Source organism: Sander lucioperca, chromosome 2 (assembly GCF_008315115.2).
Source record: "Sander lucioperca isolate FBNREF2018 chromosome 2, SLUC_FBN_1.2, whole genome shotgun sequence".
Taxonomy (NCBI): domain Eukaryota; kingdom Metazoa; phylum Chordata; class Actinopteri; order Perciformes; family Percidae; genus Sander; species Sander lucioperca.
In genome coordinates this window covers 43,803,397-43,824,893 of record NC_050174.1, presented here as the reverse complement: position 1 = coordinate 43,824,893, position 21,497 = coordinate 43,803,397, and the positions used below count along the sequence as shown (strand labels likewise).

Sequence of the window (21,497 nt, the reverse complement as noted above, 5' to 3'; positions counted from 1 at the left end):
TTCTTAGATGCATCGCGATTCTCTCTAGAACAATTCGATTATCGATTCTGATAAGTTAATAAGAATTTTTTTTACAAACAAACTTTACAAAGTACAAATCAGAAAACAGAGTGACTGAAAGAGGATGGGATAATGGACAACAACTTAGAGTTTAGGCAAGAGTGCAGAAAAAGAAAACACACAAAAATGGCCAAAAGGAAAAAATAAATACATTTTGTATATATACACATGATCTAATAAGACATACTTAAAATAATTAGGCTGTTCATCTACTTTATCACATTCCATCTGACCACCTCATGTTTCATGTTCTAAGAAGCCAATTATCCACCTTTAAACATGACAGCCTCTGACATGGAAGATTACTGTGAGAGAAGGTGACTTGCACAAGCATGTTTAAGGAATGACTGCAAAACAAAAATGACTGCAAAACAAAAACCTCAGTAGACAAAACATTTCATTAAAACTTGTGTGTGACAAATACTGCATATGTCAAAATCTAAGCTTTGTCTAGCTGCTTTGTCTAGGAAGAGATTAGCAAACTCTGAGTAGCAAACTCAGATTTATATGTATATTTTTAAAAATCACACATGGAAATGTACATAAAAAAATTGTTGCATCGAGATGCATCGAGATGCATCGATAATCGGTTTAGAATTGAATCGTTGGCCTCTGAATCGGAATCGAATTGAATCGTGAGGTGCCAATCGATTCCCACCCCTATTAAACACTTCATATCCTGTGTCTGAAATCGTTAGAAAACATATATTTTCTAGTAAGAAGGGCTGGGTCCGAAAATCCACTATACAGATATTCATTTGTTGGGTAGCTGTTTGATTTTCAATTTTGGGATTCGAATATTCATTTTCAGTGTTTTTATTCCTTCAATACTGCAATAAAGTTAAGAGAGATGCAAATTTTCGGGAAAAGCAACCCTAAGATCCAGCCCTAATAAGGATATATGCATGGTTTGAGCCCCTTTAATGGTTAATTTTTATCTCTTTTTTGGGGAGTGGTTTGTCTGTCATGTTTTTTGAGGGGGGAGCAATCTACCTCTTAAGTTGTTGTCAACCTTGTGTGATTTAGAAATGACCCCCTCCCCACACACACACACACACACACACACACACACACATCTGAGTTTCGTGTGGCATATTCGCACGGGATAAGCGAAGCCGGCTTTTACTCAAAATTACTGACATATCTGTACCCCGAGAGTTGGGTACCAGGGCGAGGCCGCCGCACCGCTGGGTTCCGTATCTTTTTGGGCCAGGCCTGGTAGAGGTTACCAGAGGCACATCCCCTATCCCCGCCACGGTGGCACCCACACAGCATCACTGTCAACCCTTCGGACGAAGCCAAACGCGATTCACAAAGGACTAATATTATCACAGGACCTCGATGTACGACAAAATATGGTAGGTCATTTGCAGGGGAATTTTTATTTGACAAATTACAGACATGACTGATTCACACGGGATTAATATCACAAACAACCTCCGTAATTATTAACAATGACCAGAGGTCACCAGGTAATACTAATCCCGTGCAAATAGGGCTTAAGGCTACATTTACATTGCTAAGTTTTGGTTTTTAAGCAGAGTTTTGAGCCAAAAGCTCCAGTAGAAGAACTAATCTCCGTTTAAAGTAACACGCCCAAACCATCAACGTTCTCGTACACTGGGTATTAACAGGAGGCTAGTGATGGTCAAATGAAGCTTCACGAACCACTGTCTTTATTTTCTGAGCTCACTAGGTGGCGCTCTCTGTTCAACAAAGGGTTGAAAACACACTGAATTGCCATTCCTTTAACCTTTAACCTTTGAACAGAGAGCGCCATCTAGTGAGCTCAGAAAATAAAGACAGTGGTTTGCAAAGCTTAATTTGACCATCACTACAGGAGCCTGCATGTATATACATGTAACTGCCAGTTGCTGGTAGTTGCCATGGTAACGTTAGTATATATGACTGATATGACTCAATCGGGCATTGGCGTCAGTGTCGGTGTTGCCAAAGGTCTCCGTTTGCGGCCGTTGAGACTGCAACACAACCCCGCAGATTCCAAACCAAAACGGGGTCAGAGGTGTTTCCAAATGACTCCGGTTTAGGGGCTCTGAAACGCCAGAGCAGGGGGGAATGCGAGATGTAAATGTAGCAAAAGATATTCGTTTTTAAACCAAAACGTAGCAATGTAAATGTAGCCTAAGAAAGTGGATCACATCACTCCAGTTCTGATGTCTTTTTACTGGTTTCCTGTCTTTCAGAGAATTGAAAATACTGCAGCTGCTTAAAGGTCCTATGACATGCTGCTCTTTGGATGCTTTTATATACATATATTTATATGCGGGCAAAGCAGAGAAAGGGGAGGTAACCTTCCTCCTTATGACATCATAAGGAGGAGATTCCAGATCGGCCCATCTGAGCTTTCATTTTCTCAAAGGCAGAACAGGATACCCAGGGCTCGGTTTACACCTATCACCATTTCTAGCCACTGGGGGACCATAGGCAGGCTGGGGGAACTCATATTAATGTTAAAAAACCTCATAAAGTGAAATGTTCATGCCATGGGACATTTAATAAAGCACTGAATAGTTTAGGGCCGAAATACATTTGCACGTCTGGGAAGAGGTCTGCTTTCTGTCCCCAGAGTCAGAACTAAACATGGAGAAGCAGCGTTCAGTTTTTATGCACCACATGTCTCTTTAACAACTGCTTTGAACGCTCTTTAATGTAAAATCTATTGTTGCTAAAATGTGCTATACAAATAAAGCTGCCTTGCCTCAAATGAGCCAGCTTGTAGTAAAGAAATTGTGCTTCGTTCATTTCCTCTTTCAACCACTTTGCCTCAACTTATTGCCAGTCAGAGGTCTGTCAGGTCTGTCTTTGTTGCTATGGTTACAGGATGATAGTACAAACATGTCTAGTAATTCTGCTACTGTATAGTTATGCAAAAAAAACATTACCAGCTTCTGCCCATATGCATATGCAGGTGATTGCATTTCTGACAAAATATATAAATATGCACAGGCATCAAAGGGTCATTAATCATATTACCCATGACAATCCACAGATCTTGTTGTTAGCAGTTGTCCGTGGGAATACATGGTCCCAATGAAACCAGTCGACAGAGAGGTCTGTGACGTTTCCAGAGCAATCAAAACAATTATTTGTGGAAGAGATGCTGATGTTGAATTTTTTTTATGTAATTCTGTCCCTTTAATACATTGCAGATAACCCTGTAGTTGATCAACCCTGACGACAAGTGCATTAAAACGTTATCTAAATCTTCCTAATATTGTACTTGTAATAGGATTATATGCAAATGGATTATTAGAAATGTGCAGCGTTTGGGGCATTTTTCTTTCAGTATTATGAGTTCTAATGAGGTCAAACCAGTTCAGTACACTAGAATTAGAAAGTATTACTAATAAGTCTTATGACTGTGGAGGGACTGGGATCGCTTTTTATTTTCAGTCCTTAAATCAACCATGCAGCAGAAATGCTCAAACTGCCGGTGGACTTACTGTACACTATAAAAATAGTAGACGTAGCATCCGTGACATCCATCATTGTTTTGTGGACTGCCATTTTGAAGCCTTGAATTTGGCGTTAACGTGTGTCGCCATCTTGGATTTTTGCAACCAGATGTGAAGATTTTTGACGAGAGGGCAGAGCTGTGGAGGATGACGCGACCAAACCAGTGTTGTTTATGGTGTGCAATTGCGCTAAGCTAAAAACTAAAGAGAGAAAGTTGCCGATTTTCACCCTTTTGAAGTGAATCATCGAAGGAGTTTTACCGGTGGGTAGTCTATATCGACGACGTTCCACGGATGTCCGTTACCTTCCTCTCTGCAGGGTAAATCCAGACAGCTAGCTAGACTATCTGTCCAATCTTTGGAGTTTGAGTTTTCTTTTGCACGACTAAAACAACTTTTGAACGTACACGTTCCACCAAAATAAGTTCCTTCCCGAGGCTGTTTTGCAGCGGCACCGTCATTGTGTCTGTGGCTTAACACCGCCCAAGACAATTGTGATTGGTTTATAGAAATGCCAATAAACCAGAGCATGTTTTTCTCCCATCCAGGAATGCTGTGTGGACTAGCCAGACCGGTCCGTGTACTTGGCGGCCAACGGATTTTCGTTTTGAAAGGAAAAAAACAAAAACGAAAAACGGCCAGTTTCCCAATTACCATTAGTAAATAGGAAAACAAAAAACGGAAAACAACCCATTATTCGTTTTTTGTTTTGATATTAAAAAACGGAAAACGAAAAACAATCTCGTTATCCGATTGTCTTTGATGTATTTGTAGATGGAACTCGGAAATTAAAATGTGTGTATAAATCTTATTCCTTTGTCAGTACCCGATCCGTACCGCCTGTAAAATCCGTTCTGTGCACTGCCCGATCAGTTCTACGCTTGCGCGAACACCGGCAAACTTCACAGCTCTATGCACGCATTGGCGTAAGGATGTTTGGACATTCCCGGTTACCGGAAGAAAACATTAGACAGTGACAGTAGACCGTTATGATGGCAGAGATGAAGTTTACAAGGTGTTTGCTGGAGTTGCCTAAAGTATCTGTTAATGATATACGGAGCGTCGTCTGGCCATCCAGTACAACACCATGTAGCAAATTAAATAAAGGCTTCAAATTTTACGTTTCGTCATTTCTTTGCAACTTTGAAGGTAATTTGCTAACGCTAGCTAGCCTGAGCTAGAAGCCTTGCTTTGGTCTTTTAAGTCATGACTCCGTCCTGCTTCAGGTTAACCATGCTTTTAATAAAGTTTAAGCATGTGTATACCTCTCACTTCATGTGTTTGTACTTTTATGAAAGTATCAGGTAAAACAGGGCTACAAATGAGATCTCTGTGAGAGACCAGCTAACTCCTAGCAAACTATTATGTAGCTCAATGCTGGACATTTCACCCCTAATTCCGTCACTTTACTGTATTTGTATTTGTTTAGTATTTGGTTTAGAAGCCTTTATTGGTGATTTTTACGGTACAAAGTCCTGCTACATACGTACATAGCTAGCTATATGCTCCGCTATGTCGCGTTAGCATGCAGCTACAATAGTTAGCTATGAGTATGCTAACGTTAGATTGTAGTGGAACGAAGCAGCACTTTCTAACGTCAAAAATCACAGATAAAGGCTTCTGAACCAAACACTACACAATTGGACATGTTTCAGCAGGAATGTGACCCGGAATTGGAGAGAATTTAACAACATTGCCAGCTAAAATGACCGTTAGCATGTAGCTACTATAGTGTTTACTGCCGTTGGCATGTAGCTACTATAGTGGTGTACAGCAGTGGTGGCTGGGAGAGCTGTCATCCCATCTTCAAAAGGACACTTATGTACGTTTACACTTCATCGCATTAATAATAGACAGTCTATGGTTATTAGTCAAGACGAAGTATTAAAGGTAAAAACATTAACGTAAACAACACAACAACGATGTCGCTACACGGTTTTGGATCAGTGACAAGTTTCGAATGTTTGTAGCTATGACTATTGTATAATAAAGATTTAATAAAAAAAGATTTAATAAAAAAGTTGTAATGTTTGGTCGTAAAGTGTTAAAGTGTTCTCTTAATACATCCATGTTTGACACATGGTACAAACATAGACTGTAAATCGCACATGGACATTGTTAGTTTTCTACTACGTAATTATGCGCATGCACAGAACGGATCTTACAGGCGGTACTGGCCAATAAATGCTATTGAAGGGCGGGTCTTGGCGGGAGTAACTTCCGGGTCACGAAAAAATACCAATGCAAAATTAAGGAATACGACTTATACACACGTATTTTAATTTCCGAGTTCCATCTACAAATACATCAAAGACAATCGGATAACGAGATTGTTTTTCGTTTTCCGTTTTTTAATATCAAAACAAAAAACGAATAATGGGTTGTTTTCCGTTTTTTGTTTTCCTATTTACTAATGGTAATTGGGAAACTGGCCGTTTTTCGTTTTTGTTTTTTTCCTTTCAAAACAAAAATCCGTTGGCCACCAAGTACACGGACCCAGACCCTACTCGTAGCGCTGTGGAGGAAGGTCTGGCAATGCGAGAGAACAGAAAATCAGCAAAATCAAGCTTTCTCTTAGCCCAGTTTAGACCCAAAGATTTGCAAGTTGAAACTTGCAACTACTTGCAACGTGCCAGTCTGCAACATTCTAAAACCTGATAGTTCACACCAATGTCACGAGACGGTGTGTCATCTGCATAGAAACAACTCTCTTTTAACTGCTTGCTACAGTTGCATTTCTAGTGATGAATCGGCAAAAACAGCACTTAATTTATTCATGTCACTGCTTTGTTTTAACGCCGCTACCTCTTTTCAGTCACTCTCTAGCTTGCTTGACCACGTACCGTGCTCGCGCACACTCAAACTCTGCCATTTTGACCAGTTGACAGTTCATTACATTAAAATTAAATAGATTTTGGATCTTTGTATTTCTATAGTTTAGTAGCTGACATTGCAAGCTGACTTTGGTATTAGCTGTTGAAACAGGTGGCTTTCCTTCGTTCTAAAACCAGCCTCTAAGACCTGACCAGCTGAGTCACAGCGACATCAGCTGGCTTTAGTCAAGTTGAGACAGGCCGGTTCAGACCGCTCCAACATTTACCTGCATCATTCTAACACTGTTTAGTCTCGTTGCAAATGTTTTGTCTGAACTTTCTGTTGTCTGGCTTTAAGTTACTAGCTTACACCGGCAGTAGCTAGCTAGCTTGGCTGGCAGAATGCTGAACATTTTTAGGCAAAAGGTTACAATTAACTTTGAAGAGACAACACAAAGTGAGAGGATCAACGTTTAAGATGAAAACACGGACAACAACCAATAATAAATGTAGTAAGGCTATTTTAATGTACACAGGGCCATGTTGTGATTGACAGGTCGGCGTATAGCCACGCCCTAAAGCATCCCCTGCTTTGACATCGATTTTAAAATAAATGTGACAATAATTTACAAAATGAACACCATGCTGTACTGAAGAAGACTTGACACTAACGATTGAGACCATCAACGCATTATGAAAATATTTACTGAGGTAATAAATCAGGTGAGAAGTAGGCTCATTTTCCGATACACTTCTATGGAAACTGACTTCTTTTTGCGACCAGTGGAGTCGCCCCCTGCTGGAGATTAGATAGAATGCAGGTTTAATGGCACTTGCACATTGGCTTCACTTTTCAGGCTCGGAAGCTCGAATCCTTTATTTTAACAGTCTATGGTTTGAACCTTCGTGCTGTGACGCAACAATGTTAAACAGTGCACCGCTGTGCTGCCAACACATTGGATGAGTTCAAACAACACAGAAGATTCAAGCTTCCACGTGAAGATTGAACTTCTGCATTTCCCTTCTGTATTTTCCCATTCAGATTTTCTTTTTCGCATGTTTGTCTATGACTGATGGAAATGCCACTGCGCCCCCCCCCCCCCATTCCCTCGCAGAAAGTACATGTCTGTGCCAGCTCTAGAGTGTTTTTCAGAAGATTAGTGGGAAAAATTACTTTCACAAATAAAAGGGAAGAGAGGGAATTGAGTGCCGGCTTTGTCCTTGCAGACACAGTGCAGTCTGAAAACTCAATCTCTATACCCAGGTGCAGCAGTGTGACAACAATAGTGGTTTGAACAAAGACAACCTTTACTGCCTTGCGCCATGAAATGGTTATTGGCCGTATAAGCACCAGGATCACTGAAAGGAACAGAGGTAGAACTATGGTAGGCGGTAAAATCTTTTGCTGTGCAGAGATGTTTGATGAAGATTCAAGGAGGAAAATGTCATCAAAATACCTTGGAAAATCCACTTTGCTGGCACTTTTTTTTCAGTATGTACTCTTTTTTTCTAAAAGGCTTGACAACTAGAAGGTATCGAGTAACAGAGCACTGAGGAATCACAAGGTCCCACAGTGGTCTGTTAGACCAGATTCTCATGCATCTGTATTTGGGAGTGTGTGTGTAATTTATGCATAAACTGTATGTGCATTTATGATTCATGTCTCTGCATTCTGTGTGTGTTTGCAGGGCTGTGACCCGTCCAGTTCTCATCCTGCTGCCAGTGCTGGGTCTGACCTGGCTGTGTGGAGTGCTGGTCCATCTGTCGGTAGTAGTCGCCTATGTCTTCATTGCTCTCAATGCCACCCAGGTAAACAAACAAACTCTCACCACTCTCACAGCGTGGTTTTCTGAAACAGCAGGCAGCTGAGTTTTTAATCAAAAAGAACTCTAAAAAGGAAACGTAAATGCTCTACAGACACAGTTAAGCTAGGTTTAGGTCCAGCGTGGAGGCTCCACAAGTTGTCGAGGCACCTCTAAATGTTTTGTTACTTGTCGCATACTGCGCAATCCATTTCAACATGCTTGGTTCAGAAGACTGCAAACATCTGTATGATGCTTCATGTACAGACCACAGGGACAGTTAAATTGTTGGTCGGAGAGAGACACTACACTGGGAAACAACGAAAAAGCATTTGGCTGGATAAGCGACACTACATTGGTGTTATCATGGATGGGTTTACTACTAATGTTGGTATTTCGTAGAATACTGCAAAAAGCACCACACACTTGCTTCTCTTTCTGACCAGCTGGGCTCAATCAGACAGGAAGCTCAACGTTTAGGAAGCAGCAGCCCACGCGAAAATGTGCAAGGCAGGCGGCAGGCGGCAGTGCGGTTTTTTATTATTTATTTTTTTACAATATTCAAACGTAGTCTGAAACATGCTATGATCACACAAACCTTGTACACATTATTGTTTTAACTGACTAATGTTTATAGTTTGAAACAGTTTATAATTCACTTCAGCCTTTTCTCATAAGTTTATTTAAATTCAATGCAAATTTTTCTTGATGTTCTTTCCTTCTTGACAGAAATGAGAATATGTAGACCCATGGGCCTGTTTGTGTACATGTGTGTCATAGTTTTGTATTGTGTTTTTACGTGTCGTTACTCAGTGTTGCATGTCTAGGTGGATCTTTTTGTGTTTGTGTGTATGTGCGTGCGTGTGTGAGTGTGCGTGTGTGCATGTATGTGTGTTTGTGTGTGCGTGTGTGTGTGTGCATGTCTGTGCGTGTGTGCGCGTGCGCTTGTGTTGCTGTGTGTGTGTGCGTGTGTGTGTGTGTGTGTGTGTGTGCGTGCGTGTGTGTGCGTGTGTGTGAGTGTGCGTGCATGTATGTGTGTTTGTGTGTGCGTGTGTGTGCGTGCGCTTGTGTTGCTGTGTGTGTGTGTGTGTGTGTGCATGCGTGCCTGCGTGTGCCTGTGTGTGCGTGAGTGTGTGCGTGAGTGTGTGCATGTGCATGTGTGTACGCGTGTGTGCGTGCATTTTTGTTCTTATGTGTGTGTGTGTGTGTGTGCGTGTGTGTTTGTGTGTGCGTGTGCGCTTGTGTGTGTGTGTGTGTGTGTGTGTGTGTGTGTGTGTGTGTGTGTGTGTGTGTGTGTGTGTGTGTGTGTGCATGCGTGCCTGCGTGTGCCTGTGTGTGCGTGAGTGGGTGCATGTGTGCATGTGCATGTGTGTACGCGTGTGTGCGTGCATTTTTGTTCTTATGTGTGTGTGTGTGTGTGCGCGTGTGTGTTTGTGTGTGCGTGTGCGCTTGTGTGTGTGTGCCAGTGTGTGTGTGTGTGTGTGTGTGTGTGTGTGTGCTTGTGTGTGTGTGTGTGTGTGTGTGTGTGTGTGTGTGTGTGTGTGTGTGTGTGTGTGTGTGTGTGTGTGTGTGTGTGTGTGTGTGTGTGTGTGTGTGTGGGAGAAGGCAGTGAGTCCTTTGAAACAGCAGGTCGTACCACATCTACCTCCAGCTCTCCTCCCCTGATAACACCACAGTTACTTCCTCTCTCAGACACTCTTCCCTCACTTGGACCCTGTTACTTTACACTGTCCCTATTATTCTTATACTTTCGGTCCATTGTGTACATCTCTCTCCCTGTCTTTTCTTATCCCACCCACCCCTCTGTGCTCTCCCTTGGTCTTTAATTAATCAAAACGAGCTAGCCCCTGGGTGACCCCCAGAGAGCTGCTAGTTAATTTAGATTTACTGCCAGTGTCCAGTTGAGGGCAGATAACGCTACAGTAGGAGTTCTTCCTCATGTAAGTAGGAGGATAATGCTGGGCCAGCCCATCTTCTTCTTCTTACAAAAAACGTTATTTTACTGGGCTGCTTCAACAGTCTATAAAAGCAGTGTGACAGAGAGAGTCTGAGTGCCAAGCAAGCAAAGTAAGAGCTATACTATGACAAAACAGGGCAGAAAATAATATCCGGCAGAGGTTTAAATTTACTAAACTAGCCAGTCTCTGATATCACTTAATCTTCTCCTTCTGTCCACTACATACCTGTAACAGCACTGATTTAACACATACAACACAGTGCAGTATAGCTACTATATTTCTGTCATTTACATTCACATAAGAATGAGATTATACCAAATAATCCATGTTAAAATAATTAAATCTTTTCATGAGTTTTTTTCATTAAAGGGGCTGTAATACTGAAAAAAGAGTGGGCTGGGATTCCCTCCACATGGTTCTCACAAACAGTTCTCCAACCTACAAATACCTACACTTTGCATCGCACTCGGCATCTGATACCAACGCACAATGCACTAACATGCACAAAACACAGTCCCTCCAGGATTTCGCAATGTCGCGATCGTGCCAATTCACGCAAATTCAACCAATCACCGTGAATTTGGTGCGACTCGCAATTTTGACCAATCACCGCAACTTTTCCGCAAATTTGACCATAAACCAAGTTTCCCGCGACTTCAACTAATCACACCAGTCCCACGTGCACTCTGAGAGCCAATGACCAAGCGAGAGTGAGAACGGGTTGATCATTTCCTTGTTTGTGATGTGAAGACGAGACGTGTGTGACTCGAACATCTCACATTTACCAACAAAACATACAGCGAAAGACCGTGCAATATATTTCAGACCGTCCTGCCAACCTGTATGCATTTTAACATCAATGTAGACTGTAACGATTTAAAAGTCACTGCCGTTTCAATCCTGGCTGTCGGCTCTCTGCAGCGGGTGGGGCTGCTGCTCCGTTCCCCCCGCAACTGACGCACACAGACACACACACAAACAATACACACGGTGGATGCAGGAAAAAAAGGAGATGAGACGACACGATGACCTAAATTGAGGACAGCTACACTCGTTATTGTAAGTGCAATGATAAGTTAAAGTTAATACTTTATCAAACCGTATGAATGTGTGTCCCAGGCTAAGTTAGGAAATTAACTAACAATGTAAAGATCAACAAGCCACTGACACATATGTTCACATTTGATTAATTCAATAAATTACTATAGAGACCATCAACGCATTATGAAAATATATAGTATATATATAGTAGTTTTATTCTCCCCAAAACAAGTTATCTTTTTATTTTTAAAGAACTATACAAAAAAAAAAAATCGCAACTTTTTTGCAACTTTCACTGTCTCCCGCAACTTCATTGCAACAAACATACAAAAGACATCGCAACTTTTATCACAATTTTTTACAAAAGCTCCCGTGAAATCAGGCATTTTGGGCCACAACAATCTCAAAAAAAGGTCGCGAAATCCTGGAGGGACTGAAAACACAGAGGGAATGTGACGTCATTCTCTGCCCAGGGTGCCATTACTCTACTATATCTTTACTTAGAAAAAAATAGTTTACTGCTATATTAATCTTCTAAAGGTCAAGTACAGCCCCTTTAAAGGTATAATATGCAGGATTTGTCTAAAAAATTAATAATGTATAGACTAATACAAAAGTAATCCCTCTCAATTCACTCACTTATGACTAGAAGTGTGTGACAGTTTCTGTATCTGCAGAGACCCTGCCCTCTCCCTGGATTTTCTCTTTTTGCTGTGTGTGGGACGTCTCTGGGCGTCAACAAAGAGCGCCGCTTTGTCACACTGATACTGACACACAACGCACCTATGGCACCTAAAAATCAGATGCAGAATAATTTTTTATAGCCTAGTCTTAATAAAAGAAAAAATTCTAATCTTGGGATAGTGTTGTTTAATAAAATAATTGTTCATTTTAAATGTAATTTAAACCTTAAATTATTTTCCCTAAAAACAACATCCGAATCCATCATTTGGGTCGCCAAACAGCCACTGACCTGACTGTGACCCCAGCATCTTGGGAGACAATTGCAGTGAGTTCTATACAAAACAGTAGCATGTTTTCTACAGAGCTCACTTCTTAATTTCTTAATAAAATAAAAAAACTGGACACAAGGCCTACACCTGATTCTCCCTCCCAGGGCAAAGCATCAACATGCCCTGCCTATTCTGTAGTGATACGCGTCAGTCTGGATTTTTTAAAGCCTCGCAGTCACCCGGCCAAAAGGAGCCAAGCTGCTCCACACGACGCACATTTCATTCAACTTACGTCACCTACTGCACCCAAATCATCCCATAAATCAACAATTTTATACACGTAAGCAAAACTGTCACGTAGCGCTGTTAAAAGTGTTGATCCTGCAGCTGGAGCTAGGCCTGGCAAACTTGATTCCTTTTAAGGATTCTGGTTATTCTGAGTCACTCACTAAACTGATCCGGGTTGTGCGAGTCACTTGAGTAACTTGAGTCAGTATTGATCTATAGGCGAGCCGAGGTGAGCTTGCAATGTTTCAGACTGTCTGCTCAACCTAATTGCATTTTAACATGCTACATTTATACACCAAACCTACAGTAGGCCTAGCTAGGCTACGTGCAGAACGTTGTATGTTATTTCAGAAGTGAAAGAATGGCTCATGAGTCACAACTCACGCGTCATCGAGGACTCATGCCAGCGCGCAGCAGTGGGAAGACATGCTATTAAATCAACAGAACTAACGTCTAATGTCCCTCAGGCTTTTTGTAAAGCTCATATGTGTTCTGGAAGGCACTGACAAACGTTACATACATATAAATAAACATAAATATAAGGGCGCTGGATTTACAGGAGGTCAACAAACCTCTTCTTAGTGAAAACACTTTTCCCAAATTACAGATAAAATGGAGGGATCCAATGTGGAGTCAGTTCAGCTATGAGTTAAGTGCCGCACCGTGCTGAATCCGACTCAAGTCCATGCCAAAAGGGAGTAGAAAACCACACACATTGAGCACATAAAGAGGTATTTTGCAATACATGGTTCCCTTTTTGTTGGTGAGGAGAAAAGCAGAGTTTGTCTAAGAATGAGTGGAGTACTAAATGGATTTGATGAGGAATTGTCAAAAGCTGTATGAATGGAATTGGAATGTATTTCTTTCCACTTTTCACATGCCTCACGTCCCTCTCTCCTCTCCGCAGGGCCTTTACATCTTCTTAGTGTATGCTGTTTACAACAGTGAGGTAAGGCAGCATTCAGTCCATTGTCAGTGCTGCTGCATGTCTCCACTGTGGCAGAATATCAAAATGTATCTTTGTACGGTATGTGAGGCTGCAAAACCAGTGGGTGTAAACACTGCTTTTCATTTAGGTGAGGAATGCGATAAAGAGGATCAAGGAAAAGAGAAAGGCCTTATCTTTCACGGTGAGTGAGTAAAAAGCACACAGCAGTGATCAGGCCCATTAGTACGGGAAAGAAACATAACTCCCTTTTTCATTTTTTTGTTTAATAGTAGTGTAGTAGACTGGTCCATATATTATACTTTATGATAATAATAATGCATTTTATTTATAAAGCACTTTTTACAACACTCCAAGAAACTTTACAGAGTTTTAAAAAAAGTAATCCCATAGTACACACATTTAAAAGCAGCTCTAAAAAAAGTGAGATGAGTTGACATGTGATTTGAACATAGACATTTAGGATTAATTCCTCACTTTAAAACACTTCTGATTGGGTTGGGATGTATTTTCAGAACTGTTCCCAGCCAACCAGCTTCCTACCTTCCCAGAGGGTCCCGATCACCTCCTGGGGCCGCAGTCCACTGACCGCCTCCAGCCCTGAGACCAGTGAGACTTCTGGACCGCCCAGCTCCACCTCCACGTCACTGGTCATCAAGAACGGTAGGCTGCATAACGTGGGGCTGGTGTGTGCGTGCGCGTGTGTGAGACCACGGTCAAATTGTGTCATTATTTACCAATGGACCGCAATGAGGTGAAATTTGTTGTTGTTGATGATGTCAGATTCACTCAATATTCTACAGTTTAACTTTTATTCAGTATATTCAAGTTTTTATTTACTATATCCAGGCTTTGATTCTATATATTCAGATTTCACATATATATATATATATATATATATATATATATATATATATATATACACAGAGTTATGAAATAAAACGCAAGGCATTAGTTGTTCAACTACACATTTACACATTTACAGAAGCCCCAAGTTTTTTTTCCTCATAATGGAAACATGCATTTAACTTTGGCAAAACAACCGTGTAGCCTGAATTGTTGAATAGGGACACAGCTTATGTTCTCTACAAGTCGCCCTGCAACGTCTGGTATGTTACGTTATGGAATATTCTAGTAACTAACGTTACCATCGCCAGCGTCACGGTTATGATATGTTGGACAGTAAGATGATTCCCACTTTGTTACAAACTGACATGCAACCATACTGTTTAATGTACAGCGTAAAGCTGTTTTAGTGAATTATTTTGTAGATCAACAACAAATATTTGTATTCATTGACACATAAACTTAGACAAATGGAAATAAGATTATATGTTTGTTTTTTTTGTTTGTTTTTTTTATATAGAAAGGGGTCTGGAAAGTAGTAGAACCGAAAATATCCCCCCTGCCAAAATTCTTCCCCAGCTTCCCCAGGTTCGTAGCCGTCAAACGGTGACTATGACCTGGGTACAGACAGCTGCGATGTCGCTGACTTTTAGCGGTTGTTGCAGTAAGTTTAAGCCGAGAAAGGGTGACTGTCAGTCGGGTATAGAGGACTGCAAGGATGCGTCCTTTGTAGCAATTGTTGTTACGTTTAGCCGACAAACGGTGACTATGACCTGGGTACGGACGGCTACGATGTCGCTCATATTATGCTGTTTGGCTTTTTCCTTTTCCTTTTATAGTGTTATATATCTTTTTTGTGCATGTTATGGGTGTACAAAATGAAAAAGCCCAAAGTCCACCCCAAAGGCACTTACCATCTCCAACAGAAAACACTGTTCACAAACAGCTCTATTGTAGTCCAGCCTTTACTTCCGTGACGAACGTGCGTCACTTTGTAATACACGTTATAATGCTCGCCAAGCTGCTAGCGTGGCACGCCCTCATACTCTGCTTCTGACTGGCTAGTAGTCCTTACCTATACTGTGCATGTGCGACTCCCAACAAAGATGGAACAGAAGTGAGATGCCTCACTCGGTAGCTAAAACAGAGAGCTCAACACACAGGGTGAAAAGAGGAGCTGCAGCAGTGTGCATTATGACAAAAATATGTTTTGGGGTGGCCATATAGCTCAGTTGGTAGAGCGGCCGCCCGTGTACAGAGGTTTACCGAGCCGATAAAAGGTGACTGTCAGCCGGGTACAGAGCTCAGCGAGAGCACGTGCTTTTAAAGTGCCCATATTATGAAAAAATCACTTTTTCTGGGATTTGGGTGTTCTTTTGTGTCTCTGGTGCTTCCACACACATACAAACTTTGAAAAAAATCCATCCATGCTGTTTAGAATGAGATACAGTTTCTGAATGTGTCCTGCCTTCAGTCTCTGGGTGAGCTGTTCAAAATCGGCACGGCTTGTGACGTCACAAGCCGAAACGAGCAGGCTAACCGCAACCATTAGCTCGCAGCGTTAGCATGCTAACGCTAATGCTAACGCTAGCATGCTAACGCTAGCATGCTACCTCGTTCTCAATAGCAAAGCACTGCTACAACACACACAAGTTCACCATAATCTACAAAAGAACTACTTACATTTAGAAGTCTCCCAGCTAATCCTGCCTTGTAACTGACCGAAGTTGTAGAAACAGCCTTTCTTTTACTGTCTATGGAGCTAGCTAGCTGACATGATCTACATCTGAGCTACTGGGCATGTGCAGTGCAATCAAAGATAGTACAGAAGAAGAAGAAGAAAAGAGGTCTCACTCTGTAGCTAAAACAGAGACCAGCTGAAAAGAGGATCTGCAGCAGTGAGAGAGAGCACTGCAGTACAACAAAAATATGGTGTTTTTTGAAAATTAAACCATGTAAACCTATTCTGGTACAACCTTAAAATACAATATGAACCTGAAAATGAGCATAATATGGCTGCTTTAAAACCATCAACATAGCAGCATCTAGCAACTCCGCTGCGCTGTGGGGTAACGTTAATGTCCGGCAATGACGGACTAGCATCTAGCTAACATTGACATTGTGAGACGTTGGGTTCAGCGCTCTCTACCTGGCAACCCCCGTAAACTCTGAGTCCGGGGAGGAGGGGCTCTCTCCAGTATTTTCAATTTGGACTGCAGTAACCTTTTTAGACGCTAGCTGTCAGTATTACATATTGGACCTTCAAAAATCTTGCTGTAAGCATTTTCTGGAATGTCAACGGAAACATTGTATGGGGAAAATCACCTTCAGAACCACAGCCGTTCACAAAGTGGGCGGTCACTGTTGATCTATAGCTGGGACCAATTTACCGACATGTCCACCTCTGCTGTGAATAAGACTCTATCCTGCACTTCCACTAGCTTGGGTACCGAAACCCGGTTCCACTATGGTTCCTACGCAAACGGTAGTATTCGGACCGGATTAGAACGCAAATTTCAATTTCAATTCAATGCACGTGATCGCTAGTAAACATATTACACTTGTTCTGCTAGTCTATCATTCAGGACAATACCCTGTAGCCTGGTGGTGGGGGACAGCCTCCCCAAATTGTCTGCCCTTTCAAACTCATAGCTGTGTGTACAGGCCTCTTGGACACTATCTGAGAGAGTTTTCTCCTATATTTAAGTACTTTAAAACGTTAATATATTGTTAAATTTAAATAATTTTCAATTTAAAAAAAAAAACTCCATAAAAGAGCCTTTCTTTGATGTCATTTTTTTCAGTTTTTCAAGAATCGGTTTAGGAATCGGTTAGGAATCGGAATCGTTTTAAAATTCAAATGGTACCCACCTCTAACTTCCACTGCTTTTTTGTGGCTGAAATAAGTGAATCATGAGTGATAAGGATAGACCTCAGATTGCAGATGATGCCATTTTACATTAGATCATATTTTCATTTATCCCATCACTCAGCAGCAATCTGTCCTGGAGAGATAATGCTATAGTTAAATGACATTAATTGTTTCGAAGGCCAAATAACAGAGGTCTACATGCAGAAGGAATCAAAAGATTTTATATTGAAAATTCTGTTCTTTTGTCATTCAAATTGTTTGCATTTTTGTTTCTCTGTGGGTTTTATAAAGCGTTCTTTGTATCGTGCTTTGTGTTGCTTGCATGTTTTTGTCTTACATGTGTTACACAAATGCAAACTTTAAAGTGCCCATATTATGAAAAACTTTTTCTGGGATTTGGGGTGTTATTTTGTGTCTCTGGTGCTTCCACACGCATACAAACTTGGAGAAAAAAAACACCCATGCTGTTTTGAGTGAGATACAGGTTTCTGAATGTAACCTGCCTTCAGTCTCCGCGCATGTGCGAATCCCAACAAAGATGGAATAGAAGTGTGATGCCTCACTCGGTAGCTAAAACAGAGACCTGAACACACAGGGTGAAAAGAGGAGCTGCAGCAATGTGCAGTACAACAAAAATATGGTGTTTTTTGATAATTAAACCATGTAAACCTATTCTGGTACAACCTCAAAATACAATTATGAACCTGAAAATTTGCATAATATGGCCACTTTAAATACAAATAAGTGTGTTTTTTTTGTCTTACAGAGAGCTTCAGAAAGGAAAGCCTTGTGAGTTTCTCTTTGAAACCAGCATCAGGAAACCAAGTAAGTAACATGTATGCATTATCACTGCAACAACTAGGCATATGGTACTATTTCAATATGACTGAGTATTGTGTACTGTATGTCTTTTCAAACAGGTGGTCCAGCTGACTGGGTTCAAGCCATCAGGTACAACTCCAACAACGCTTGATACTGGTCTTGAATCATTCAAGAGTTGTTATAAGTTAAAAATGTAAATATGTTGAATGTTATTGAGCCCACATAGAGAAAGTAAAGTGTCACAGCATCACAAGAACAAGAACAGATTTTCCAAAGCTGTGAAATATAGGCAGGAAACCTTTGCTCCCTTGTCAAATACCAGATTTTATGAGAAAAGAAATCATCACTTTAGCAATTTTTTAAATAGGAAACACTCCCAGTGAAAAATGTCAATCAGTATTTTCCAAAGCCTGAGATGACGTCCTGAAATGTCTTGTTTTGTCCACAATTTAAAGATATTCCGTTTACATTCAAGAACCTGGAATTGTATCATAGTTGGCAACTAATCAATTTCAAGATTTCAAGAGTCAAGATTCCCTTTAATTGTCATTCAGCAAAACCCAGAAATGTAAAGCATGAACGATTAATCTTTGCAGCTCTACATTTGCTCTTAATTTTCACATTCTCTGTCGTGAATTAATTTTAAAAGGCACTGAGTGTTTGAAGAAAGCATCATCTAATAATGACTTGAATCTAAATGATTGACGACTGAAAGAGCAAACCTTTTATTTTATTTTTTTCTAGGTTGTCTCCATTTACCTGCACAGTGTACACAGCATTAGGCCTGTGTGAAAACTGCCCCCGGTGTCTTTTGTTTATTTGAATGTGCAGGCGAACACAACAGATGGTCCCTATTTTTTTCCCAGAGGGTCAAGTCACTGTCAATGTCTCTAAATTGCCTGGCAGTAGGGGAAAAAGGAAGTTTTTTAGATTCATTAAATGTTTAGCCGTCTGTGAGGAGCGCCTGATGGATGGTGTTTGAGTGCTGTTGGGTGTTCATTGTTGACGGACGAGACAAAAGGAGAAGTTCATTCCCTTAATCAGGGACGGACAGGGGCTGGCTATTCACGCTGTTAGCCATTAAACCACTCCAACACCTGCTCTCTCTCACTCTGCCTTTCATTTCCCTCCTTTTCTTGCTTTATCTTTTGTACACAAACACACTCGCACTCCTGTAATGCGAAAACATTAAACATCAGATTGAGCCGGGAGTCGTCGCTAAGCGCCTTTCACTTTATTTCCCCCGCAGGTTGTTGAACTGCAAATGGAGTGGATCCCGATACTCAGCTACAATACGCGTGCATCCCGCTGAAAAAGAATGGAGAACTGGACACAGACACAGATCCCACCTTAAGAAGTGCACTGCCACCACACACACACATACACACACACACACACACACACACATACACACACGCATGCACACACACAGACACACACACACACTCTGCGTTGCAACACATTCTCACTCCAATTGCGTAAAAAAAAAACTCTTGGTCAGGTGCCTTTGGTGTTTGTTATTGATGCAAAAAGTCTCCTTTAGCGTCATATTTAGACGCGCTTGGTCGGGATTCTTGGCGTCACTTTTTGACGCTCTGGGTCAGGACGTCCGTTTAACTGATATGCGGCACAAGAACGGGACAGTTAGATTCAGGAAAAGATCGTGGGTGGGATTACAAAATGTATGATTCAGGTCTCCTGGGTGAAAGTCCTGTTTTATTTGACCACCCAAACCTGCTTCCTTACGCGGATTTTCTTATTGCTCGCTACCGTTGTCTCTCTTAATACTACGTCATCTTACAGCGCAGCGGGCGAGCTGCTGCTCTGCCCGTAGCGTCCCATACAGATGCTAAAAGGGGGATTTATGCATTGGTATCTGATGCTGAGACCCACTGACCAAGCGTCAGTATTTCACGAGTTGGGAGTGAGAACGGGTCTCTGCTGGGAGGGAAAGTGTGGAATAAAATAAGCATGAAGGAAGGATGAAGAAGCCAGCGCCACCTTTTCTCACACTGTCGTTTGATCAGATAATTTTCCCTCAACTCCTTTTTTTTTACCTTTTATTTTTTTTTACAGGCAAGTCATTAAATTAAGATTATTATTTACAAAGGCGGCCTGACAAGTGACAAAGCCACTTAGGGGGAAGAGAAGGAGGGCTAGGAAATAAAACAGACATACGTGCATACAGTACAGTTTGAAATGACATAAAATACAATTTCAAAATATAACACAGACAGGCAGTAGTCAACGCGTACAAATGCAACACATTGCATTTGATGTGTGTTTTTGATCGCCAATTAAAATGACACATTTCACTCTTTTCGGCCGGATGTCCGTTACCTTCCTCTTTCTTTCTAAACTCTTTGGCTTTATGAGGACTATGGTTAACTCCTCCTCAGATCTCTGCAGGGTAAATCCAGACAGCTAGCTAGACTATCTGTCCAATCTGAGTTTTCTGTTGCACGACTAAAACAACTTTTGCTCCTTCCGGTGCTTAGCGCCGCCCAATACGATTCTGATTGGTTTAAGGAAATGCCAATAAACCAGAGCACATTTTTCTCCCATCCAGGAATGCTGTGTGGACTAGCCAGACCCTCCTCCACAGCACAGAGAACAATAAAGGCCTGTGGCCTCTAGTATGGCAATATATTGTGGTTCATGACTTGTCTTATGGTTACCAAATAGGGGTGTGCAAAAAAAATCGATTCGTATTCGAATCGCGATTCAAGCTCTACCGATTCATAGAATTTTTATTAATTTATTAATTTTATTGTATGTCTACTGCAATCACATGATAGACAGATAGATACTTTATTGATCCCCAAGGGGAAATTCAAGGTCCCAGTAGCTTACAGACATCACACACAACATACACATACATCATAACAAGATGTTAAAATAATAAATAAACTAAATAAGAAATCCACATGAATGTACTAAGGGATGTATAAGATATATATGTATATATACATACATACATACATACATACATACACTGGAAAAGTAACTACATGTACATACTGTGAATCGTTTTTTAATCAAGAATCGTTTTTGAAACGAAAATCGATACTGAATCGAATCGTGAGCCTAAAAATCGGAATCGAATCGAATCATGACATTTTCTGAATCATACACCCCTATTACCAAACATTTTCAGCGCAGACGACCACGTTTGATAATGCCTTCCTGTAAAGTGTTACTGTTAATGATTTCTATAAAATAAATAAATAAGACTGTACTAGAGCTGGGCAATGCGGAGAAAATGTAATATCACTATATTTTTGACCAAATACATCAATGTTGATATTGCGGCGAAATTGTAGGGATGACTATTGGTGCTTTCACAAAATATTAACACAATGAGAGTTTTGATGAATAATCACCAATAATGTGGATATAATGACTAAGTGGGTAAAGGAAATTAATAGAGCAGCTAGAACAGTCTGGTAAGTTAAGAAAATGACATCACTTTACTGTAATGCAGCCTTTAAAACCAGGAAAAGACAACGCTTACTGTCATATTTGCCATATACACAAGTTTGGTTTATAACAGTAGCCTGAGGCTAGCAGGCACTGAGGTGTTGTCAGGTTTTTCTCTCAGAAGGCAGACTCAAATTTGT

At 41.0% G+C, this 21,497-nt stretch overlaps 1 protein-coding gene across 2 annotated transcripts in view; it reads left to right on the top strand.

The window, feature by feature from the left end:
* adgrd2 (adhesion G protein-coupled receptor D2) overlaps positions 1-19,334 on the top strand; it is a 55,857-nt gene extending 36,523 nt beyond the window's left edge. Inside the window, exons 19-25 of one of the 2 annotated variants that reach the window (XM_031300851.2) lie at positions 8,038-8,158; positions 13,299-13,340; positions 13,468-13,521; positions 13,853-14,000; positions 17,822-17,880; positions 17,976-18,006; positions 19,127-19,334. In XM_031300851.2, the coding sequence (XP_031156711.2) occupies positions 8,038-8,158; positions 13,299-13,340; positions 13,468-13,521; positions 13,853-14,000; positions 17,822-17,880; positions 17,976-18,006; positions 19,127-19,134 (463 nt within the window). In that variant the 3' untranslated portion in view covers positions 19,135-19,334. Of the gene's footprint in view, positions 1-8,037; positions 8,159-13,298; positions 13,341-13,467; positions 13,522-13,852; positions 14,001-17,821; positions 17,881-17,975; positions 19,088-19,126 lie in introns of those variants that run through there. The other variant, XM_035998397.1, reaches the window with a different exon arrangement.
* The last annotated feature ends 2,163 nt before the right edge of the window (positions 19,335-21,497 follow it).